This window comes from Phaethon lepturus, unplaced genomic scaffold, assembly GCF_000687285.1.
Source record: "Phaethon lepturus isolate BGI_N335 unplaced genomic scaffold, ASM68728v1 scaffold8686, whole genome shotgun sequence".
Taxonomy (NCBI): domain Eukaryota; kingdom Metazoa; phylum Chordata; class Aves; order Phaethontiformes; family Phaethontidae; genus Phaethon; species Phaethon lepturus.
Genome location: NW_010545557.1, coordinates 88,554 through 115,036, shown reverse-complemented (window position 1 = coordinate 115,036; position 26,483 = coordinate 88,554). Strand labels below are relative to the sequence as shown.

At 36.3% G+C, this 26,483-nt stretch overlaps 1 protein-coding gene across 1 annotated transcript in view; it reads right to left on the bottom strand.

The window, feature by feature from the left end:
* Positions 1-1,613: 1,613 nt before the first annotated feature.
* EML5 (echinoderm microtubule associated protein like 5) overlaps positions 1,614-26,483 on the bottom strand; it is a gene marked incomplete at its 5' end in the record, with an annotated part of 89,470 nt that continues 64,600 nt past the window's right edge. The window contains 15 exons of the mRNA XM_010288997.1: positions 1,614-1,650; positions 1,980-2,080; positions 2,871-3,024; positions 4,552-4,655; positions 5,588-5,750; positions 7,018-7,190; positions 7,391-7,579; positions 8,070-8,184; positions 10,517-10,674; positions 12,671-12,879; positions 15,209-15,382; positions 18,252-18,272; positions 20,352-20,450; positions 21,135-21,264; positions 22,352-22,430. Of these exons, the coding sequence (XP_010287299.1) occupies positions 1,614-1,650; positions 1,980-2,080; positions 2,871-3,024; positions 4,552-4,655; positions 5,588-5,750; positions 7,018-7,190; positions 7,391-7,579; positions 8,070-8,184; positions 10,517-10,674; positions 12,671-12,879; positions 15,209-15,382; positions 18,252-18,272; positions 20,352-20,450; positions 21,135-21,264; positions 22,352-22,430 (1,906 nt within the window). The remainder of the gene's footprint in view (positions 1,651-1,979; positions 2,081-2,870; positions 3,025-4,551; positions 4,656-5,587; positions 5,751-7,017; positions 7,191-7,390; positions 7,580-8,069; positions 8,185-10,516; positions 10,675-12,670; positions 12,880-15,208; positions 15,383-18,251; positions 18,273-20,351; positions 20,451-21,134; positions 21,265-22,351; positions 22,431-26,483) is intronic.

The window sequence follows — 26,483 nt, the reverse complement described above, 5'->3', positions numbered from 1 at the left end:
GCTCATTCACTTTTCTCCCCCTTCTCTTCTATATGCAAGCCCTCCCATTCCCTCTATAACCACCATGCACACAAGAAAACATGAGGTTTATTTCTTTTCTACTGAATATAGTATCAAAGCCTACTGACTGACCTAAACAAATACCGTTGTTACAGCAATGCTGGCTTACACAGAGGAGAGAAGCTTTATGTTCACAGCAGAATGTCATTATGAGAGTAGTGCTGATAATTAGTGACTTTTGTTCCCTTCTATGTTGCATGAAAATTAACTGCACTGATTAAAAAACAGGTTCAGTCTGTAATGCATCTCTATGAGATGATTTAGACAAACAGCTAATGAAATCTTCCTCACTTCTACCCCAAACACAGCTTTGTTCACATTTTCATTACCACTGAAATGTTTCTTCAACTTAAGAGTCTCAGTTACGTTGCAGGATAGAATAAATGCACTTATGCTAGAGGTGACAGCAGGTCCATTTAAAGAAGCATATGATTGGACATTTTTTTTTTTTTTACAATCGGAAGAAAAATCCGAGTAGAGACCTCTCCCAGCTAGTCCTGACTGTTAAAAAGTTCAAATGTACAAAATATAATGTTTGGAAAGTTTATATTCTCTCTGAATTCCCCCTATGATGCTGAGAAAATAAAATCAATTCATATTGCTATGAAATTCTATTTTTGCAACTGGTGACATCCCAAGCTTTACCAATTATGAAGACTATAAAACCCTCACTCTAGTCCACATTTCCAGCATAGAGGCTAACAGCCCAGCCAAGTAACACAGCGATAATCTCTCTTCCACTGAGAATACTTTTATTCACAAGGCAAAAATTGGAGTTAGACTTTTAGGTTGTGGGCAAGGCACTCGCAAAGTGAGCAAATCTATTTTTGCTCACAGAACTAATTTAATGTTTAAGTGCAACAAAAACACTAAATTAGCCATGAAGATCATGCATATCCAAAGGCTTTCACCAGACATGACTGTGACCCAGGCCTCTAAATACAGAAATATTTAAGTCCTAAGGAATCAGCTTTCTTATTTTCTGCTTCACCAGATGATGTTTCCTTTTGACCAGTCATAGAAATATCATTTCCATTATAATAATTAAACATTTATTAAAATACTATATATTTAAGAGTTAATATATGGTTTCTTTCAGTAATAAAATATGGAATACTCTTTTTTCGATGATATTCAGACCCCAAAACTTAAAGGAGAAACATTCATGCTGAAAATACATCAATGTACAGCACTAGGTCAGAAATAGCATTTCTTGATTAAAACCCCAGGATCTTGCTGTGAAACTGTACATTGATTTAACAATTCACTTTTTCCTTTTACCCACATATTTCATTTTCAACATCTGGCAGTGAGTGAAATACAAACCCGGATTATCCGACACTGAAGCAAATCTAATGGCCTCAGCGTATTTGTTACCGTCCATCCTTCCGACTGACTCCAGATACTTGTCCTTCAGAGACAGATTGCTCTGTGTCTTGGATCAGCACCATTTCTTACGCATGCAGGGCACAGCAGAATGTCACATTGCAATCCTGGGTATTTCATGCCTGGTACTTCATGCAGTGTCCTCTTTGCAAGTCTCCATGTCTCTCTTAATGAGGCATATGCACACATTTCCAAACAAACAAGCTGTGTTTTCAAAAAGATATTAAATATGAGATGTGAAAGACTACAATATTGCTAAAAGAAATGGCTAATACAGTCAAAAGAAAAATTTCAGGTAAAAGTATGATGCTCTGAATACAGATGTAAACATATTTTAATTTCTTATATCTTAACTGTTCATATTAACATCTGGGCTATTTATTTTGTTACAAATATCTGTTTCTTTATATACAAACAGAAAAACAAGCACACAGATAAAAAGAGCAAGACTCTGAACTTGAGCTTTATACTGTCTACTAACTGTCCATGTACACTGCTGTGTACTTTTTGACAACAGTGGAAAGGATACATACCTGCAGTCATCCCCTCCAGCACTGACCACGTATCTATCTCCACTTGTAAATCGAATATTAGTTAAGTGGGCAGAGTGACCTAAAAACCGTTTGTGTTTTGCCTGGAAAAAACAAACAAACAAACAAACCCAATAAAATGAGAGTCTAAATACTCAGTGTCCTCCCAAATCAAACAAGGCACATGTTTTTATCTACCTTTTTATTGCATCACTTATTCATATCACTCAGAATGTTACATGGGTTTTCAAATGTGAAAGATCTCCTGAAGGAGAACGGCTAGTGAGCTGCAACACAGATTAAATTGCCACCAAATGAGACAGCACTTGCAAATTTGGAACAATGCTCAAGCTAACACACACACACACAGAGAAAATATCTATCTGGTCACATGATTAACCTCTGAATTTTGTGCAAAATTCTCAATATTGAAAAAATCATTTTCACTATAGATGTGTAAGCAGTTTATGCTGTGCAGTCTCAAATCCTGAAAATTAACAGTGCTAGTGTTAGCGAAAAACCTGTAAACTCTTCATCCATGGAAATACAGATATGGGACTAAAATGACCAGCTGTCTTCCTCATCTGCCAAATGGAGACTGGAGATGTGGATAAATAAAACTATGACCTTCGAAATTTTCAGTGTGAAGGCACTATGCTAATGCAGACTGGCAGTAATATAAAGATCTACAAGAGCAAGAGCTATTGTGCAAAATGGTAGGAAAACTTTGAGGTGAAGCATGCTTATGAGATTATAGAGCTAAAGTTACATAAATGCATTAAAAAGCTACAAATTTAGAGAAGGAAATATCTCCATCATACATCTTCTAGAGAAAAAATACGAGACCATAATATCAACAGTACTTCTTGTGAAGATGCAAAAACAAGTTCTTACAAATTTTTCAGGACATGGAAAGTCAAACAGTTTGACCATGCCAAAATCATCGCCTGTTACAAGATTGATTCCCGAGTGAGAGACACAGGCACAGTTTACATCAGCTTTTTCAGCATGCCTGGACCAGATTCCAATTACTTCATCCCCTAGAACACTGAAACAGAAGAGCAAGAGATTCTTTTGAAAACTACAGTAAAAAAAAAAAAAACAGAGTAAGGAAAAAGTAAGCAGTTCTCATATTGTAACTGGCTTCATAAAAATTTAATTTTTACATTTTATTCTTACACATACACATCTCGTATCAGTTTTACTCTGTAATTAATTTTTATATCATTCCATAATTGCTTCTGAAACCGATTCAGTGATATAATTCCCAAAGTAACATGGCCCATGACAACACTAAAAAGCAGAGGTGAAATCAATAGTACTAATATTGTCCAATGAGGCATTTGCCAAAAAAATGAGTAAAGAAAGGACAATTAAAAGTAGAATGTCATAGCATAAGCATTAGATGAACAAGCTTCAGCTTTTGGAAAATAACAATATGTATATTCTCACTACACATATGTTTTGTTGATTCTCTTAACATTTTCATATCAATTAGAGGAAAAGTTTCCTTGAGTCCCATGAAGATTCATTATAATCATAGACAGAGAGAGAGAAATTGTCCTAAACTGAAAACATATCATTATCTTAAGATTCCAAAACAGATATTTATAGAAAATTTTCTTTGCAAAGCCTTGTGAAATTCTGTTTCCATTCATCTCTGCTTACAACATCCATGTATCCTTCCAAGAATTCATAGAAACAACCGCTTTATCTTTTGTTAATAGGGGAATGACCTGCATTCAAAAAGGAATTACTTACTTCAGATATACTGAATTGGGTCAGAAAACACAGGTTTCTTGTTTTCATATCAAAGAGGTGACAAAAATGGATAACCCAAACAGAAAACAGAAAGCTAGCAAAATGAGTTTTTCAGAGCCCTCTGAGAAGCTTGTAGTTTTAGTCATGTCTGGCAGCAAATAGCCAGGATTATTATTGTTTAAAGTGATTTGGATGTGGAAAATTTTCAAGTATTTATTCTCAATTTTTGTCTGAGGGTGCTAATCAGGGGACAATAATTGAAAGCAGGCAACGGAGCCTGAAATAAGGAACAGGAAATCAGATTTGCATAGAATATAAAATAAATTATTTAAATGTGAAATAAAAATAAAATATGGCATCATTCTTCATGCAATTTCTAAGTCTATTTTGAATGAAATATGACAACTTTAATGTGCTCTTGTACTCTTTTCATGTTTTGATATGTTTTGATTTTCCCTGTACTCTATTTTGAAGTAAGTAGTGCAGTATTCCAGATAATTTGCACAGTGCAATGAAAAACTACTGAGGCTGCTACAGATGTATCAAAGGAAGCTAGAGACACACAGCGAATCGAAAGGCACACATTAGAGAGATCATTTTTTATCAGATGTCCTCACCAGTTGAACAGCTCATGTTCTACTGAGGGAATCTGCTATGTACTGTCTTTTTCTGTGCTGTACTTACCTGATCTGTTGTTGGATGCGTTAAAAGAAAATATCTGACTGAATGAAGGGATGAAATATGCTTTTAAACAGTAGGTGCTTCTCCTGAAGTTACAAGTGTTTTAGCAGTTGTAAATGTGTGAATCATTTACCTTGTCCAAGTAGCCCATGTTATTCTGTCAATCACAGCCTGGTCCACAAGCTGTTTTCCTGAAGGCACTTCATAAACTTGCCTTTTGTAAGACCCAGTAGAGACCTTTGAGATAACCACAGAGAATTTAGAATACATGAACTTGTTTGAAAAGATGGAAATAGACTTCTAAAGCATTTTCTTGACAGTTATATTTTACTCTGTAAGCAACTTAGTTATTAATTAGCTAATATTTATTAATTAGCTATTAATAAAACTTGCTCAGTGAGTTGAAAACTCTCAAAAATCTATACCAGCATAAAGCAACAGTGAGAAAGCATAACAAGTCTTAAATTTAAAAATGTTTAATTAATAAAAAATAATTTAAACATCTCACATTCTGTACATATTAAGTGTCTCTATATATTGCATGTGTTAGTATGTATATGTATCTATAAATAAGGCAAAATAAACTCATATCTTTAAAACTGACACAGAGGTATTCTGCTCAGCCTGTAGATGTTGATTTGAGAGTGAGAGCAGCTTATTCTTCATCTCAGATGTGAACAAAAGATAGAAATCAAAGTATGCCCACTTTATTTTGATTTTAAGAATGACTTTGAGCCCCATGGCTGGGAGCTGTAACACCATGATTTTGGTGCTGCTCCACAGATGCTAGCACTGAAATGATGTGTAATGCTACCATTCCGGTCAGGGACATGAAGAATTCACAGGTCTCTGGGGCTTACAGAATGATAGACTGTACTCTTTCCTCTTTTAAGATGCCCATCAGCATCACAGAGGTAAAAAGGCAGTGAGACACATTACAGCGATTTTGAAATTTGCTTCTCCCTTCTACGCTTATTTTCTGTATTTAATATGCAGTATAACTGTCAGCCAGTTATCACTACAACAAAGTAACAGTCTAGTTAGTGACAGTAACCTACTACTCCAACATTTCATTACAAAATTTAGCAGTTGTCAAAGAAGAATACTTGCAGAGTATCTGTCATGAGTATGTTTTCCATTCAGTATCTTGAACCATTAATGACTGATACCTGGAGATAAGAGCTATCTGCAGAGAAGTCCATCTGGATCACAAAACTTGGGATATCTTTGCAATAGCTGACTCGATTTAGCGTGGGACCCAAAGTCAGATCATAAAAATCCACTGCATTCTCACTGGAACCAACTGCTAAGTAACGAGAATCTGGGCTAAACCTGAACAGATAAAAGAGTTTATGAACACAGGTTGGCACTTACAACAGACTCTAATAAGCACGAGTTAAATTTGCATTTCAAGTATCTCCTATGCAGACCTAAAGAGGGAGACAGAGTATTTTGTCTGCTATGCAAAATAACTTTTGAAACAAAATTTTCAGGGAACATATATGCAGTAGAAGGTGGCGATAATTTTGGTACAGCTGTCACATACAAATGAACTGGGAACATCTCCAGAATAATTCTGTTCATTATCTGATCTAATTACCATCGCAATGGTCTACCAACTTTGTGATATGCCCCCTATGACTTTGACTCTCTAACACTAAACGTACAAGGCTACAAATTAAAAAAATGAAATTCTGTAAATGAAGAAAAGCCAGTCCTTCTTAGATTAAATGTATTGTACAGAAAGGTGTGAAATCAAACCTTTCATCTACCCAATGTATCTTTACACAGTGGTTTCTTTCCTTCAGTTTTCCTTTCTAGTCTTGAAACTCAGTATCTTCCAGAGTTGAACAAATTCCTCAAAGCCCCTTTTGTGTTACTAGGGTAGTTTATTTCTATTCTCTCCGAGATATAGCTTGGGACAGCTTTCTGATTCCAGCAATCCCCTAATTCCTAGCACGGCTCTCCTGCCTTCCTGCACAGCAAGGTCCCTGCTTGCTCAGATTTCTCCACTTATCCCACTTTGCTCTCCAGAAGCTTCCCTTAGCTGATCACGAACAATTTATTTCATGGAAGGAACAATCTTGTCCTCCACTCAGGAAACAGAAGAAAAATTTTACTTCTGCTAACTCCTTTCTAACTAAACACAACCAAGAGCAAACTGGCAGGCAGGCATTTCCATTGTCTTTCACAATCCAGTCTTCATCTGTGAACTTCTGATCTCACTTTACCTCCTACACGCCATCTCACCCTGCTCCTTTTCACCTGCCCCCTGATTAGGATGGTGGTCTCTTCCTATTGTCCATTTACTTCCCCATTCACCCTTCATTTTAACTAATCCTTGGCGATATCATCTGACACTCCCCCTATGGTAGTGCCTGTTTTTTGACTGATTGCTATTTCTTATCTTCAGGTACCACCTCCTTCCTTTTTATTCCTGGTATCAGAGTAATCACACAAACTCCACAATTAACTCATTGATTCCAGCTCTCTGAAATATCATTGCAATGCTCCTCAGAACATAACATTGTATTTTTAAAAATGAAAGTAATACAGATTTCTAGAATGCTACAATAGACAAAGGCATATATTTTCTGACCTGATATCTTGAATTGCTGATCTTCTGTCCCTTTTTTTCCCCCAAATTTTTAGAGAGGTCACAAGCAAAATAATAAATTCTCCATTTTTCATGCCAATAGCTACCATATCACCTTCTGGGCTGTAACAAACAGTACGAGCTGCGTGTCCTAAGCTGACTTTGTTCAGCATCTTCTGTGAAGAAATAAAAACCCAGAAGAGAAAAAGTTTCTATTTGTTCATATTTCAAAAGTACCTTATGCTAACAGTTTGCCACTATCTGATGGATTATTCTCAGAAGACATTAAAAAAACATGTGTCAAGTCCTCAACACCACCACAAGACTAGGATTTTTCTTCTTCCCCCCTAAACAACAACTATTCTCCAACACCTACCTTTTCAGCAATATCCCAGAGTCTTACTGTGCCATCTTCTGCAGCAGAAAGGAAAAAATCTCTGGAAGGATGTGTTGCTAGGCCCCAAATTGGTCCATCCATATGACCATTAATTAGAATGTTACATGCAGCATTCTTCTCTCCAACTTCGATTATTTCGGCATTTCTTGTCCCAACAAGAATTTTCCCCTTGAACAACAGCAAAAGAATTATCTCTGATATAATACATTAACTGCTCGAGATGAACAGTGATAAAGATATAATCCAAAGCTACAGTCTGTCAAGAAGGCTTGCTGAAATCAAGTAATCAAATAATCAGATAATTTATTTTTTAAACTCATCTATGATATATTACAGTACAAAGCTGTATATAAATCATGATGCTAGTTGAGTTATTGTTTGTAAGTCAGATATTTGAAGTGTGAAAAGAAAATAGAAAAGAAATCCTTGGTTGGTCTTTAATAAAAATATGTACAGAATATTATCCTAGCTAAGACTAAAATCTCCCAAAGCTGATTTTTTTTGCTGCTGTAACATCAGTTGTAGACACCTTGTAGCTCAACCTTTAATTTCAAATAGTAACTATAAGAGAAGGAGGAAGCAATTTATCATAAATGTAATGCTATAGATCAATCCACAAATTACAAGCTTTATTTTAAAGACATGACGCTTTCTTTACCTTGCCTCTACAAACAGAGCGAACACAGTCCGTCATTTGTCCTGTCTCTAGCCTGAAGGCACGACATCTTTTCAGCTCTTGATCCCATAGCTTAACTGCTCCTCCTTCCTTTGAGCTATGAAGAAATTGGGAACAACCATGAGTATAACGGCTGGCACAAAAAAGACAATATATGAAAGAACTATATTATTTAATGTAACGCATTGTGAATGAAGCATTTTAGTATGTTTTAAATGATTAAAGATTCCATTTGTTTTTACTGAGCAGGTGATGTTAATATGCTGAGCCTCCTAGCTAAGCAAGGAATACCGATGCAAAGTCCTTGTTGTACTACTTTATGGAACAAGTTGAAAGACGGTCGCTGCTAAGCTTCGTCTGAATTAGTAGCTCTTAGGGAATTTGTCTAGTCAAAGGAACAGTTAAGTGTGTGAACAAACTGCCATCTTATTATTAAGATAGGCAGTGATTATCAAACTATAGTTCAGCGAAACAGGAAAGATCTGGTATTTTACTACTGTGAAAGAAATGACAAAAGATCTTCATTTTTGGGAAAATGTCACTATTTTCACTGCTGTGAAATAATGACAAAGATACAGGAGAAAAATCACACAACATTAATTGCACAAGATACCCAACTAATGAGTATTAATCATGAAAGCACTAGAGTATTTCCCCCTCAATTTTCATAAGAACACATTAAAATAGGAAAAGTTTCTAGAAAGGAGATAACTTTTAATGGAACAGTTATAAATCTGGCATTTCCAGTTGAGCTCGGACATAAGTTTTATCTGTCTTCAAAAAGAAAAGAATGTCCCCCAACAGAAAAGAAAATATAATGATCCACAATATTGAGCTGCCAATGTTACAACTTTGACTACTGAATGAACCCTGGCAAAGAGCTCCAGAAAGTTTAATCACAATTACTCTTTTCGTACTATTATTAGTAAAAGAACTGTAATGAATTATAAATTGCTAGTCCTTAGAATGCAATATTCTTTGCTTCCCAATAGTACTGTTTTGACACACGATTGGTCATCATACTCAGCAAAAAGATTTTATCAAAAGAGGATGATGAACTGCAATTAAGAACGCCAAGGCAGAAGCAAATATGCAATTTTCCTAAATGTAGAATTCATTTTGTATACTTTCAATACTCTCTTTTCCCACAGGAGATGAATTATTGTTTCTTACTGTTACTCATTACTGTTTCTTTCAGGTCAAATAGTAATTATTAAGAGACTTTGATGCTAAGTGGTAGAACATTCTCCAAATAAAATCACGGTGATGTTTTATAAATACTAGAAGAAAAGTATTTCAAGCACAGAAATAAAAAAGTTTTCAGCTGTGTCTGAATGTCAGCCAGGATCCTCAAGGACTATTTAAGGAAAAGGTAGTAAGTAGCCTGTGTCCTGCAAAATGAGACACATGCCATCAGATGGACTGTATTAGAGCTGAAACATTTCTTTTTCTTTTTTCATTAGCAAGGCACTAGAAAATATCAGAATGCTTGAAGAGATATTTTGCTCACCACCCCAGAAACAAAGGATCTTGCTGTACCTTAGATTTGAGAGAAGACAGTTTGCCTCTGCCATCATAACTAAAAAGATTCTTCCTTTAAAAGAAGCTGTGCATTATGCTGCTATAATATTTATTATTTATTTAATCACAGTTGTGCAAATTACTTGGATTAACAACCTCAGTTCAACTTCAGAAAAAGAAGTAACCCACCAAGGACTAGCTAACATTTTAATGCTTAAAGCTGTATTTCAAACTAAATGTTTTTGCCTTCTCTCAAAAATAGTTTTGTTGTGATAAATACCATTGAACCATCTAGTAAAATGATATGGTGATTTCAAGGCTAGTTTTGATTATAATAGTTCAGCCCTTTTCAGCTTAAGGAGGGAGAACTGTATCATCTCTTTGATAATTCACATATTTGTACTTGGAGAAGCATTACCTGACTGATGTAATGCAGTATAATTGATAATGCAATATAATTGATAATCCATTCACATAATTTATTTTACACTTGCCTATTATTTTAAACCAAAATAATGTAAAGTCATCATAAAATGTCTGAAGAAGCTTGCACATGTGCTTTGGAAAGATGACTGTTTAGAAGTTGAAATTATGAAGAACTACTTGTATAGCATTTAGATTCTGATTCATCCCCCTTGACTTCAGGTACTTAAGCAAGTCACCCAGGTCAGGATCCTTGCCACTCTAATCTTTCTCTTATAATCAATTGAAAAAAAATAGGTAGCTCATGTAGGCTTACCACCACTTTGGAGGTGGTGGATACTTTTTTTCCTATCACCTATTCAGGGATTCAAAAGTGACTACTCTCCTAGCTTTGATGTCTTAGTTGCCTAGTGTTACATGGGATGAATCCAAACCATTTCAAAATAATACATGTTTGTGCAGAAGAAGAAAAAAAGACAACTCACGGCCTCTCTTTGCCTCCTGTAACGATCAAACCATCTCTTAATGTGGTATACATTGTGAAAACAGGTCCATTGTGAGCTTTGGCCACAATTCGTATCAACACATGATCTTTCCAAACACAAACATCTCCACTAATAGTACCTGTAAATGTCAAGTTATTCTGCAAAGGGGAAAAATATACTCATCATCTGTTTCTGAGTAAGGCAGGAAGAAAAACATTCAGAAATAAAGATCATCACCATTTGCTTTTAGGCTAGATTGCTTTTATTTGCTGCTGTAGAAGCGCAAATTGTGGTAGGGGTAATAAAAACCTGGAGGGACAAAACAATGAGCTATTATATTCTTTCTTGAATTCTCAAACATGCTTTCTTGTAGCTAATAGGCTCTGCACTGCAAGAAGAAATGCAATGACTTAAGCTTCAGCCATAGGGTTATCTGCGTTTTCAGCCTATCAGGTGTGCAAACTGTGGTTAAAAAAAGTAGAAAACGAAGAACAGTTTTGACATCACACACAAACAGCCAGTTCCCACCCCCTTGCTATGTATGTTATGCTTGCAGTCATTTTTGTTGTTAGGTGAAGGTACTCACTGGATTACAGTAACCATTAGTTTATGAAGAAAACAGTCTGACAACTCAGAACTAAAAGCTGCCTGTTCTTTACTTCTGCTTCCTCTTTTTGAAAGGTAATAAAAATAAATTTAATTGCCTCTGAAATTTAAAGTCAATTTATTAGGATACATTTTAAACCAACAGGAACTGGTTATTGAGCAAAACTGTTTTAGTAACTTAGATGAACAATCCTCAAATTCAGTATCATGTGTAGTATTTTAAGAGTACCAGGAGGCATGTATAGATTTGGCAAGAATGCTTTCCTTGACTGAGGTTGGTTGATGTTCTGCACCCTTTTTTTAAGGGGGCGGTGGGGGGTGGTGGGGAGGAGTGCTCTAATAAATGAGTAAATAAAAGAGGACTGGAAAGGAACTTGGGAGCAGATCCTCTGATCATCCTCACAGCATAACTGTTGGGCTTTTTCCAACCCCACCTTAGGAGGACCTAAACTAGCTCCTTCTGAGACAAAATCAAGGAAGAAAAGCACTCCCAGAACTGCTCCCTACAGGAAGTATGCAGAACACACCAGGTTTGGATTTAGTCAGTTTGCACAGTTTTTTATAAAACCCCTGCAAGCTTTGCATCCTCAAACAACCTTATACCATACGCCAGGACATTCTGCATACAGCCTGATTTTCATGCTAAGAACCTGCACCTCCGTAAGAAAGTTCAGAGAAGTCTTCCAAGCCCCAGACTAATGCCTGGGCTGTGCATCTCTTAACAGTTATCTTCTGGAAGACATCTTACTGCTTTGAAGGCCTCTCTCTTAAATCAGAGGTACCTGAGAGACACCACTCTGGAAAACAGACAGTCTCATGAAAAATGAAACCGCAGGCCAGTTACAGTTTCAAAAATCAAAATCGATAGTGTAAATTCAATCTGGACACAACAGGCAGGTCAGCAAGCAGAACAGTAATGCACACAATGAAAGAGAAGCACCACTTCACAGAAGGAATCTATGGCTATCTGCCCAGCTGAAGAGATGAGTGCTGCTCATGCAGAGCAACTCTTGAAATGGCAAACGCATGGAACTTAGCAACAAGGCCTGCATTTGTGAGAAAACCTCACAGCAAAACAAAATCCTACTAGTGGGATTAGTGGTCATCTAAGAGTCAAAGACATTAACGAATGCTCCAGGACAATGCTGCTCTCAGATCACCCATGAGTAGTAATGCATATGGACTACAATACAATCACCCCAAGGTGGGTACCAAATTAGCCTCATTTCTACTGTTTGGTTTCTGCAATCTAGAGTCAGCTTTGTTTTACCTGGATTAAATACCAAGCAGCATATTACCAATCCAAAGCACTTATGTTTGTTTCTTTTAAAAATATACAAATCCAGAATTTTTTTATTTTCTGTTCTAAGGAAAGCTGCTATTAGTTCTAACTAGCAGGCAAGAATTAGAAACACTAAACGGAGTTTAATAAAACAACTGACATATTTATTAGCATGTTAGAAAAGTCTCATTGAACTGAGTAAAGGCAGAAGAGTAAAAAAAATTTTTCTTTGTACACATTTTAGAATAGGTTGTTAAGGTACGTACCGCTCCAAAAGCTACAGATAGCATCGTTTGCATTCGGGCATCTTCTATGGAGCTCAGCAGCCCTTTTTTACTCAGAAGAGCTCTTCCAGCCAGTGTCCAGAACCTTACATGTTTTACTCCCACAGAAACAAACTGGGTATCTGAATCTGGTCTGAATTCTGCTACAAATATACGCTGGTTATGACCAGCTCTGCTGGCAATTTTGGCACCTGGCAGAAAGAAAATGGCCATTTTGAATTTGCTGAGAAAAATATACATTTACAGTTAAAAAAAAAAAAAAAATTATGGAGAATGATGAGTCATCCAAAACCACACAGGTTGTGAAGAAAAGCTCAAACTGCTCCTAACTTAAAACTAAACTAAGATACAAAAAAGAAAAAAATCCCACCTGCACCCAAAACCTATTTAATAAGACCTAGTGAAGTGTAGCACCTAATGAAGGTGCCACCTACTTATAATTTTCTATTTCCTCAGGTGTATAAAAGGGTTAGGAGCTCAGATCCAAGTAAATGTCCATCTCTTCTTAAATTCCTAGGACTCCTCTGAAAATCCCAAACTCTGGGCAAATTACAAGAGACTAATGTATAACTTCTCTGCAAACTTCATCCAAAGTTTTCTTTCTTTCTGCAGAAAACACAGAAACTGACTTTGTTACGTACTGTCTTAGATTCAAAAGTAATGCTTTTCCAGTCTCTTCAGAGGTGCTAAAGTCAGACATTTTGAGCCATATGAAGATTCCTCGATCTGGATCCTTAGCTGCCATGTTAAATCTGTATCAACTCTTAAGAATGAGCACAGGCACATTCTGACTAAAATGGCAGTAAATTGCTGCATGAGCTTTTAACACACTTGCTTCATACTACCTAAGATTGTATAAATACTCATTTGACACTGCATCCAGCTCCACAAGATCTAGCAGACAAGCTGTGAAAGATCACTCTTTATTAACCTGATAGCTGATATTTAAACTTCTTGAGAGATGTTGATCAATGGAAATCTTCAAAGGGAGAGGAAACCACAGAATCATTAAGGTTGGAAAAGACCTTTAAGATCATCAAGTCCAACCATCAACCCAACACCACCATGCCCACTAAACCATGTCCCAAAGCACCACGTCTACATGTTTTTTAAACACTTCCAGTACTGCTGACTCCACCACCGCCCTGGGCATCCTGTTCCAATGCTTGACCACTCTCTCAGTAAAGAAATTTTTCCTGAGATCTAGTCTAAACCTCCCCTGGTGCAACCTGAGGACATTTCCTCCCGTTCTATCACTAGTTACTTGGGAGAAGAGAGCAACACCCACCTCACCACAACCCCCTTTCAGGTAGTAGTAGAGAGCGATGAGGTCTCCCCTCAGCCTCCTCTTCTCCAGACTGAACAACCCCAGCTCCCTCAGCCGCTCCTCACCAGCTTCGTTGCCCTTCTCTGGACACGCTCCAGCACCTCAACATCCTTCTTGGAGTGAGGGGCCCAAAACTGAACACAGGGTTCAAGGTGCGGCCTCACCAGTGCCGAGTACAGGGGCACAATCACTTCCCTCTTCCTGCTGGCCACACTGTTTCTGACACTGGCCAGGACGCTGTTGGCCTTCTTGGCCACCTGGGCACACTGCCAGCTCATGTTCAGCCGTCTGTCAATCAGCACCCCCAGGTCCTTTTCTGCCAGGCTTTTCCAGCCACTCCTCCCCAAGCCTGTAGCGTTGCATGGCGTTGTTGTTTCCAAAGTGCAGGACCCAGCGCTTGGCCTTGTTAAACCTCATACAATTGACCTCAGCCCATTGATCCAGCCTATCCAGATCTCTCTGCAGAGTCTTCATACCCTCAAGCAGATAAAATTAATAAAATAACCCACTAAATAAATAAAAAATAAGAAATAAATAAGATATAAACCACTAAACCTAATGAATCAGTTTCATATTCTGTGCATGGCTTTGCCAGACAGAAGGGAGATGAGGAAGAGAGCTGACCAAATCGTTTTAGCCTAAATCTTGAACTCAGATCAAAGCCAGTCTTAAAAACTGTAGTATAGCTTAAAACAGCCATACATAGCTGCATAGAGGAGCTATACTGTCATCACATTTTTTCAATTTGCAATTTTTGGGGGATAATTTTAGGAGTATAACAACCTAGTCAGTAATGAGACTCTAGAGAAGAATAAGGACAGACAAGAGGAGAAAATTTCTTCTGGGAACAAAAAACATTTTACAAAGAGTTTTTATCAAGCAGAGAAGAAATGATTGAAATTGAAAAAAAAAAAAGAAAAAAGAATGAAGACTACAATTTTCTTTAATTATTCTAACTGGAAGTCAGTGAACTATCTTGGTCTTTACACAACAGTTCCAAAGGAGATATATTTAGCTGTTCCTAGAATGGGTAAGTACAGTTATTTTACCTCTTCTTGTACAGTGCATAGTGCACAGCATTTATCGTAATAATTTTTGATCTGCTGATATATTTATGTTACAATTGCTCTTGACTCAAGCCAACATACCTCTAACAATATAAACACATTCTACAAAAACAAACACTTTCCTACCTTCCTGCCACTTCCAAATGGTAATGGTGTGTTCAGGATCCAGCCCTACAGAAAGCAGCAGTTTGCCAGTGGCACTGAAACTGACTGAGCAAACGCCCTTTGAATGGTAGCACCGCAGCACCGACAGCGTCTGCTTGTTCATTGCATCCCACACGTGAATAGAAGGAGCTGTAGCTACACAAATATAAAACCACGTAATTAGTACATGTTTTGAAAATGTCCAATGATTTGTTTATTGATGCAGTTAATATTTTTTAATAAGACATAAAATTGTCTGGTCAGACAGAATTAGGAAAAAAAAAGAAGAAAAGAAAGGAGATTTTGGCCTCCCTTTGGAAACCAATTTACAGCAAACAGGCTCATTAAGTAGGACGAAGAAGGTGGCCTCATCACACTACTGGAGATGAAAACTTTGCTTATCCTGTTACTGGACTTCTGAAGCACAGCAGAAGCTCTGAAAGCAAGCTGACTTCTGTTTTTCTCCTAGTAAAACTTAGCTCAGCATGCTAACTCAAACACCTTCATAAATATTGAGGGGATCGTCAAGAATGTCATTTCTACATGGGGCTTGTGGACATCTGATAGCTACAGGGAAATTAGTTTACAGTGCAAGGCCAAAACCTCCTTTTCTACAAAATGGCCATCTGTCTGAAATGCATGCTCTCTTAGGAGAACGTCCTAAGAATAATCAGCTTGCTTACTGATGTAGAAGAACTAGGGTATTTAATTTAGTTTGCATTGTTTAGTCTGCAAGCTCTTTGCAGCAAGAACTATCTTTCCATGCTACTAATATATGTGATTATTTCTATTATGATGACAGCTGGGTTTTTTCCAAATGCAATGCCTTCTCCAAAGATTCTGAAATCCATGTATAGTTTGCAGTCTCTGAATAGCATCTAGGGCATTTCCAGAGACTCTCTCTCAAATTGATCTCCAGTAAATCTGACTGCAGAGTCTGGAGGTTACTGGTTAATGTCATAGACCCAGATTTACATAAACTAAATTCTATTTCAGCTCCATGCTTTGTGTTTCTAATCAGCTAAATTTAGTCCCTCAAAGGCACACACGTGATGGGAAACAGTGGGCACAGGGACCTACGTAAAATTTTAGCTACATGAAACTAAGGTTTTGAGCACAATTCCACAGCTGTTCCAAAACAGTCTTTAGAACAATCTTCCTAATTTATTTGGTTTTCCACTGGAATTTCCCCTCATGGCACCACCATGCTGTTACCACCACCTTTTGAGAGGTACCATAGCATGGAATAGGCATGCCATTAAAACAGAAAGGGCAGGGGGTGGCAACAACTGTCATGTCTCAAAATTTTCAGCGAACTCCTTGGTGTCCTTACTGAAAGTTGGGGGAAGGGAAAGCTTTATTGTGGCTCTGAGCTGTTCTTTCCTCTTCAGCACTCCCCATGGTAAAACTCTGTATTGTCCTTGACCTGTGCACCTCCCCTATAAACTTGACCAAAATTTTCCTTTTGGGCAGCAGGCAGAAGCTTTCAGCTAGATTTCATGAATAAGAACTGACAAAATCTTTCAGAGCAAGATTTGCAGGACAGAGGACATAGACTCTTGAGTCCTCCTACTTGATGGTGTTCTTCTGAAAGTCTCTGTCCTGACATTGTGTCCTGCTTGTGGAACACTCCAGCTGCTCAACATCTGCTCTCACAAGAGATATTTTGTAAGGTGTGATCTCCTTCTGGGAGAAGTTACATAAAGCTACCATGGGCTGGCAGGACAAAAAATATCTTCAGTAAGAAGAAGCAAATCTATACCAAGTCATTATGAAACTTAATTTGCCATTCTAGCCTGTTACAAATATTACTTCTTCAAGAACTCCTGCATCACTGTAGACAACAGAAAATTGGAACTAGAAAAGCAAAAGATGTTGGTAAGAAAGGTGCCAAACAGCCATCAATAAATTTTAAGTGAAACTATGCAACTTTCTAATGAAGGCAGTCAGCAGCTTGGATTCCAGACTAATGGTCCCACAACAAATCAAAAAATCAGTGTGCTGGTTTCAGGTGGTGACAACAGAATTTAGTAATATACACAAGCTCAAACTAAAGTTGCAGTAGGAAGAAGGCAAGTGAGAGAGGGAAAGTCTCCAAGCAGTATATGCAGGACTAGAGATGTTCTTTCATATAAACAACCATATCATCACTGCTGTTTTTATACAGTTTAGAAGTGTGGGAAAAGGTACCTATATTCTTCTTCCCATCCTTAGAGCAAGCACAATTTGGCATATTTAAAAGAAGGCAACACACATTAAAAATGCCATTGTACATTTGTTCTACACAGAACAAGCTTTAAATCCACACGAAGATTAATATACTTTCTAGGCACACATGAACACACATTTATGCATCTCTGAAGATGTGGCACAAGACAATTATGGCTGCTCAACAAGGAGTTCACTCACACATGATGGTGATGAATTTTTAAGATTAGAGTTGAGAAAACAACATATTAATAAAAAATAGCTCAGTTGAGACTGTCAAACTGTCAAAGACCCAAAATGATACAGAAAAAATTAAACTGACATCATAACAAGCATTTTGGATCAGTGGTAATAACTGCATGACAATCATACATAAATGTGAAAGGTGATTGGTTTTTTCACTCAGTCACCTAGGCCTCCTCAATGGAATTTACTTTAGAAATGCATATTTATAATTATACTCAATTGAGTGCCTAAAACAAGTGTTGATTGTGAGCCCCAACATGTCTGTAAAACCTGCAAGCATACATAGGAATGCTACAGTAGCAGTATGTATTAGAACTCACTAATCACTGGGCAAGAAGGGAACATGTCACAGCAAAAGTAGTTTTTAAGAGTGTTCTAACATTTTAGTTGTTTCTATATTTAAAATATGCTGAGCTGTTTTTGGTTTATATTCAGTGCTGACAGTAATATGATTGATACAGGGTTTAATAAACTAAAAATGAATTCATGTCACTTATTGCTCTATAAAGCTATAGATGGCTACTAGGTAGGCTAACTACACCTGAAGATGTTAAAATTTTATTTCCCTTACCTGACATATCTGCTGAGTCTCCTGTAATGGAAAAGCAGCAGAAAAATAATTAGACCAGAAATATGATAAGTGCTAAAGAAAATATATGCCACATTTAGTGTAATTTCTTAACACACACCTTGATGTCATCTCTTTGCATTGCAGCAGCACCAACACTGCTTTTAGTGTTAAAGATGAACAATTACTGATAAAAGGTGGTCACATCAGAAGTAAAAATTCATAGAATAAATATATTTTGATTTCCATTTTGAGTTACAACACAAAAATCTCGTTTTGGTCTATGTTAGGTCTCTCTTTGCCAAACTAAAGAAACAGAGTTTACATGTTACCGATAACTAACAAATTAAGTGGGAAAAAAAATGCTGAATGCTATTCTGCTCAGAAGTAATGTTTGAGTCTGATCTTGACAACTGGCAAATACACCCAATGTTCTTCTATAGGAACATTAAGAAATCAGGATTATAAAGGTTCAAGTACTGGGAAATATTATCAAGACTCCACATAACAGCATTACAGTTTAAAAATGCATTTAAAAATGTTTCTGTAAATCTTTTGAAGACTTAAATCAAGATGGTAAAGCTATGTTTGCGCTAAGTAGCAGCAAAGTACGTTCTTTATGGAGTATGTACTCCTTAACATCTGTTCAGAATCTAAAAATAAGTGTTCTTTATTTTGCTTCCAGCTCATTTTTCAGATTTAATTCTCTCCTTAAAAATAGTATGGTTTATAGTTTAATTTTTAAGAGTCACCTGCTCCTGATTTGCATACTTTAATCCACATTGCAAAACAGTTGAAATTGTTCTACTGCTAGTTGATACAGAAATTATTATAAAATAAAAAAGCATTAAAGGTCCTGTGTTTCTTCTTGGGTAAGATGAACACTGAAGAAAATCCACGCAAAGAACAAGTTTTCACATTATGCTTACATTTTTCCCATATATTCTATGATATGGAAAAGCAAACAGGGCCAGATTAAGAAATACGCTGAAAAAGCAAATTCCTAAAGACAATAACAGTAATTGTAATTCCTGCAAATGTTCTTTGCAATCAAACCACACGCAAAAATCTGCTGATATTTTTTTCCATTTAAATAATTTCCATTAATGATTTAAAAATTGATGTGAGGCAAGAAACTCACCAAGAAATGAAGCTATCTTAGCTAGGCAGTTACTACTATCAAGGAATCAATTTTAATGAGACATCCACCTAAAAATGCGTAAGACGGAGGGAAGCAGGTAATAAATTGATAAACTGACCACGTTCGATGAAACATCTAAAACAAACCTACAGGGGAAAAAACCCCACAGGTATTCTGGCTAAAATAAACTAAGGGTTGCTTTTTTATTCTATGCACTAAGGAAAACAATGTGATTTTGAATCTGCTGAGAAACAAGTGAAAGTATGAACACTGCAGCTGGGTTGTAGGACTACAAAAATTACACTACTCTGCAAAATTTAGAAACAGCACTATTAGTTCAGCTATGCAGATGCACAGGGCTTCTTTTTCTCTTTTTTTTTTAAACCTGGTTAGTTCATAGATCAATTTTAGTGTTACTATGAAACATAAATATCTTCCCCCTAGATCTAAATTTATCTGTAGGTAAACACCATTAGGGTTTTAGTTCTGCCTAGAATATTGTAACTATGTATTATCAAAACACCAAGTAGGTATTATAAATCTGCCTGATGAGATAAAACCTACATAAAGTGACATCTATTTTAAGAATTCTGGGTTTAGTCCATATAGAAATTAAACATAGCTCAATTAAGCTTCTTTGGAAGGGCTATGATTCTTTGGAAAGCCTAACACAAGCTGATAGTTAAATAAAACCAGACTAATTTCATGGGGCTTAAGATTTCTAAAAAAATATTTTTTGTAATGCTCCAAAAGATAAGCTTAATCTTCCTTCATGCCTCAATGTTTTTTGTTCAACTTTATTAAATTATACCCAAAGAAACATATAAAGAGGACAGGTAACTGAGTTACACTCATACAAACGGAGAGAGCATAATCAACTATTTTTGTGATTTATCATGAACTCACAAGGCCCTAATTGCATGCTCTTACTTTAATTTCTTTTTACAAAAATACAAACATACCTACTTGGCCAGTTGCCACTATGTTGGTAAACTTGGGGTGCTGATTTACAGTGAGGCACAAAATATCATCATTGTGTTCCTGGTAAAAAGACTGAGAGCCTAAAAAAAAAAAGTCCAACTTTAATTAAAATGTTTATACACACATAGACATGTTTAATGTTTGAAAATTTTATAATATTTGTTAGAAAACAGCATTATGCTGGTGTTGCATTTTGGAGATTAAAATCAGAAAACAGTAACTCCTAATTTTTTATCTCAATTTTAACACACAGCATTAAACAACTCCAAATTACTTCCTCAAGTTTTCTACATCAAGTTGCTTAAATATCACAGAAACAAATGGCATTGGGTTACTCTTTAAAAGGTCTAAGTTGTCTAAACTAAATTGGTTATTGGGAATTAATGTATGTGATACAGAGGACTGAAACTAAACCAAATAAAAAAATAACTACCTTAGTCTTAGAAAAAAAACATTATACAACTATAATGACCCCACTGTTCAGCTATCTAAGTTTCTGTGATCATTTTGAAAAGCAAATTTCAGAAAGCTAATACCAAAATAATAAAATCTTTATTTCTGTGAAAATTCAGTGACCAGAAACATTTCAATATATTTAGTCTTCTTATTCAACTATTATGAATCTTCCCTACAGACCAAATTTTCAGCAACAAATAATAATTTTCCCACACACTTTTATAAGGTTTAAAGCATACCAGTTACTTCATAAACTGTAACTCTATGTGTGTGAAGAAACCTTTTTCCTCGAGTGGGTTTTCTCCTACCTGTTGCCACATTATACAAGATCCCAATAGACGCAGTATGATATATTACATCAGCACCATCATTCAAATAGTGCACATTGTTTCTGCAGTCCTTGCCTCGGTACCCAAATACCAGCTCCAAAATTAGGTCCTAAAAAAGATATTTCCATCTATTAGATACTGAAAACATTAAAGCAATTATGAACTTCACAATCTTTTACAGCATTTTATTTTTCTAATGTGTTCTCATGCAGTAAAGGAAAAGGAGTTTAGTGATATCTCAAACCAACAGAAACTGAGATCCTGCCTTCCCTGTCAGCTTACACTGCTGCTCATTCTTGCCGTATGCAGTCATGTCATTGTATCATCTCTGTTTGGTGGATGCTGCAGAACATTTATTCATATATATACACACGCACATATATATACACAGAAAGGGATACTCATACACATCCATATAAATAAATAAATTACAGTAAGCCAAGAAGAACACAGCTCTTTTGATGTAGAAAATACTAAGAAACAAAGAATGACAAACATTGGTACACAATTTAATACCAGCTGGCAATTAAGAAAGCTGAATTACAGCCTAAAACTTCTAGCACACTGATGGCAAAAGGCTGCTTATTACACTACAACCATTTTGTTTCGTATCATAGACAATATTTCAGCTGATATGAAGAACTACATTTTTCAAGGTTAGATGAAATTTCCACTTCAGCTTAATCAAAAGTGAGTATATTTACTTGCTTTGGCCAGGTAATGAAAAAACCAAAACCAAGTGCCTGAGCTGAAGGCATCATTAATAGATTTTTAAGAATTATTTTATTTTTAAAACTGTTAACTATTATGTATTTTAAACGAAGTTTAAAAAAAAATGCAGTAAAATATGCTTAGTTTTATTAGTGATACATACAACTATTAACAATCCAGTTATCTAAACAGGACATACTGCTTTCTACACACTGCATTTAAAAGTTTTTTTGTTACTAAGAATTAAGTTGTGCTCCATTTCATTTGCAGGAAAATGTAGTATCAGGCTTTTTTTGGATCTACAAAAAAAAATTCTCTCCCACTTTTTTTGCTGCCTATTTACTCACTATTCAATATTTCCATCTTTAATACATTTAAAATGAAACAATCATTTAGGGTGTCCACAAATGTGTCAATTTCTGGGGGAAACAAAAAAAAATCCTAAAAGGAGAGGAAGAGGAAGTGGAGATCAGTGTTTTTCTTACCTCTATAGGTCTCTTTTTTTTCCCAACATTATTTGTTTGAAGTTTCTCAGGCTGTGGCAATGCCCTACTAACTGGTGGTCTGAAATAAAGAACTGTGAATAAGAGAAGGCTGTCCGTCACCCATTCCATACTAACACAGTACCTTCCAACCTGCATATGGAAAACTTATAGCCCTATCCTGCTTAACTGACATTTGTATTCATCTTTAAAATAAATACCTCTGTCAAAGGTAAAAAAACCAACCACCTTTGTTTAACATGCTAGGTTTTCCAACAATTCTTCAGCAATTCACGAGGTTAATGCAAAAGCTTGTTTTACAATGAATGACTACTGATAAAATATTATTTGCTTTTTCGTGCTATATTCTTAAGGTACTTCCATCTTCTCTGTAGCAATTTTTATTGGATAACTTTAAAGGCTTACCTGATTAATCTAAATACTTGAGATAATCATTCTTGTTCCCACATACCTTCCAGCAGGCCCTAACTTTTCCTATTTTTGTAATAGTTTGGAAAGAACTCCAGGTACACCTGCCCATTCACTCTTACCTCAACAGAAACAAGTTATTGATCAACGCAAATGCATTAATATCAGCCATAACTTATGTTCCACTGTTCTGAATAGCCCAGGTTTAATTAAGAAATCTCAACTAGGTTTGTTTGATAAATATCTGCAACCTGTCTTTCAGATTGTGTTCAACTGTTCATATACAAATAAACATACAAACAGGTAATTTTTATTTATCAAAATTATGCAATTATTTCTAGTAATTTGCAGTATTGGCTCTTGGTTCTATAAATACAGCACATGTGGCCACGAAAAGAAACCTGTAAGTTTGACCCTTAGGAGAAAAAATTAATTAAAAAAATAAATACTACATATAGATTCAACGAAATCCAGATGATTTAATCCAGTAGGCAGCGTGACAAACTAGTATCACACAAAGTAACAGGTCAGCTCTCCTTCATGTTCCCTTTTTAGTATGAAGTACTTTCAATTCCATCTCTGCTCTTGAATGATGACTTTCATGCAACAGAATCACTGTGTTTTCTAAGAACAATAGATGATGATTTGTTTGTACATTCTATATTTCAAACTACATTCAAAAAGTATTTTTTCAGTTATTCAAATAAAATACCATTTTCTGAGCTTTATTCCTTCATTTTCCCTGCCTAATTTTAGTACAACTTATAGATTGAGGTCATATCACTGATCAAAAGATTTGTACATATTATAATGAAAATTATACTGCAACTATAAACTGTGTGCTGAGATACTTCAGTTACTTCTTCTACACTTAGAAGCCTGATAAGTACCTATGGAAAAAAAATCACAAAAGAAAAACAGATGATGAAAAATTTCTGTCTAGTAAAGAAGTCTGTCAGATGCCTGGATCACCCAAACACAATCAAGTTTATTACAACTGGCTATCATGTTAGCTAGGGCCAGAGGGAGGTACTTGAAACATTTAATTCAGCATCATAAATCTAGGTTTTATGAAATGTAGAATCGTTACAGTAGAAAATACAGATCTAAAAAGAAACATTGCTACTTTACATTGGACAGTTAACACGAGTCTTTTCACAGGGAGGGAATGTGGGCTGTGTTAAATAAATTCTTACCAGAGCAAAGTATGAAATAGTCATTTAGAGTTAAAAAGAAAATTCAAGGCATGAAGGAAAATAACTAAGGCTCATGTTTCTTATTCATTCATAAATAAGTGCAAATTAAAACAGAGAACACTAATTGAAGTATGGAGATAAGACTTTTATACCTTCACAAAGAATGGTAGTCTAACACTTGTTTTTTGCTACTCCAAAATTCTTACTCTTGGAAAACAGACTTCTTATAAACTGGCAATAAAGGCAAAATCTGGGGACACCTACCATACATACCAATGCAGGTGAGAAAAGGAGACCAATGTGGACATGCACTAAAGGTCTCCTTGCCCAGAGACAAATATTAAAAGACAGCAGCATTTAAATACACTTTCAGTCCTGTTTGAAGTATGTCTGGTGGGAATGTACTCCTAGACTTCCTTCTCAAAGGTCCTCAGTTACAGATCTTTTTTCCCTCTCTGAGGTCTCCAGTTGGAAGGAATTCACATACACCTCCAGAGAGAAAAGGACGGCATTTGAATTTATTTTTCAGTTATAGCCTGGACCTAGCTCACAGCCATAGCATCCTGTCCCTTAGTCTGTGAAGGTGAAAAAAGTATTCTCCTAATTTTTAGAAAAGAGGAGGAAAAGCAAACCAAGCATGGTCTGGGCTGCCCTCATTACCTACACAAGCATGTTGGCCAGTACAGAAAGCAAGGAACACATCTGATTTCATGACCACTCTTGAATCACTGCTGTCTCTCAATCAGCTCTTTCCAGGTCTTATACTTAATGAGCAATTCCTAGCCTCCCCAGCTATTTTCCTGGTCCTTTCTTCTCTTCTGTCCTATCACCACTGACTCCTAGCATGCTCTCATCTAGCTTGCCATATTACAATGAAAGTACTGCTAAGTACGATTAAAATTCTCAATTTTAATTGAAAAAAATGAAGGAACTACATTTTTATTTACAAGTTCCTAAATTATCAACAAAAAACACTCCCAATAGGTCATAATGTTTATCATATTAAGTATATATGGAGAGAGGTCACCTAAAGTTTTGCAGAGGAAAAAATCTTTCACCATATTTGTTCCCCATCTTCACAGTAGATGAGCAATATCAGTTACAAATACACTGATCAAGCGGTAACAGGTATCTCCCACTGCCATAGAAGCCTTCTTATCACTGTGGGCTACTCAAATTGAATCGAATCCAATCACGTAAAACTATTAAAATGCATGAACAAAAATTAAACCGCACAGATCTGGTCTGGGGAATGGGCTTTCTGAAAGCACTTCAGTGATACAGAGAATAAAAACCTGCCCTTATTCATTCAAGTAAATGAAAAGACAGACAGAAACTAATACAGCCCAGGTCCAATTAAAATTTGCTGAGCGGGGGCAGGAATAAAATCAGACAGCTTCATCAAACATCTGAGGTAAATTTACATGAAATACTTTATATTTTAAATTTCTGGTTTGTTATGGCCAATCCAGCAACAGTCTTGCTGCTGTTGCTCTAGAAATTGATAAAACCCAGCATAAAGAGCCCTTCTTCCTCTTGTCACCCTCACATTTGACACAGAGCACTCAAGCTTCACCTCTACCCCCTGCCCTCCCCTTTTCATTTTTGTGCCTGAAAGGAAAAAGTGAGTTAGAGGGGGGGGAAAAAAAGGCAGAAAAACTAAATAGAGCAGGAGACCATATTTGAGGTTTCATGAAAGCAGTAAAAACTGAAAGGACATGGTTCTGGCACAGGTTTATGTTACAGGAACTGAACTGACTGGAATTGAAGATTTCTCTGCTGCTTGGATCTAGAACGTGGCATTTTTATAACATTTACTGTCTGCTAATGCCTTGTGATAGAATGGGAGAAGAGGTAGAAAAACCTCACATTATACAACCGCCTGAAAAGACCATCTATACTTAAAGGCTGTAAAGAGAACGAGATACAAATACAGGTGGATATCCATCCTTAGCCAACCATTACAGTACATTTCACAGAATCACAGAATGGTAGGGGTTGGAAGGGACCTCTGAAGATCCTCTGGTCCAACCCCCCGATCACCTGGTCCAACCCCCTTGCCAAGGCAGAATCGCCTAGGGCAGGTTGCACAGGATCGTGTCCAGTCGGGTTTTGAAGGTCTCCAGAGAAAGAGACTCCACAACCTCTCTGGGCAGCCTGTTCCAGTGCTCGATTTATTTACATTTTACTACATTTATTTACATTACATCTTTTATTTACATTTGTACCTCACCATACAAAAGAATAAAGTAAGTGCGTTGGTCCAAAAGTACATTGCACCGAAGTGCAAAGTACCAAAGTACATTGGTCAGTAAAACTTGACTTGACAATCTATACTCAGCTGTATTATCTCATAGGTCACCTAAACAATTCAGACAAGTACCCATCTATGAAAGACTAACTCTGTATTCATTCAGAGCAGTGGAACTGGAATGCAAATTACACGCACATATGTATTTTTTTTCCCAATTAAGTATCAAGATGACAACTTGTGCATTTAAAAGCAGGAA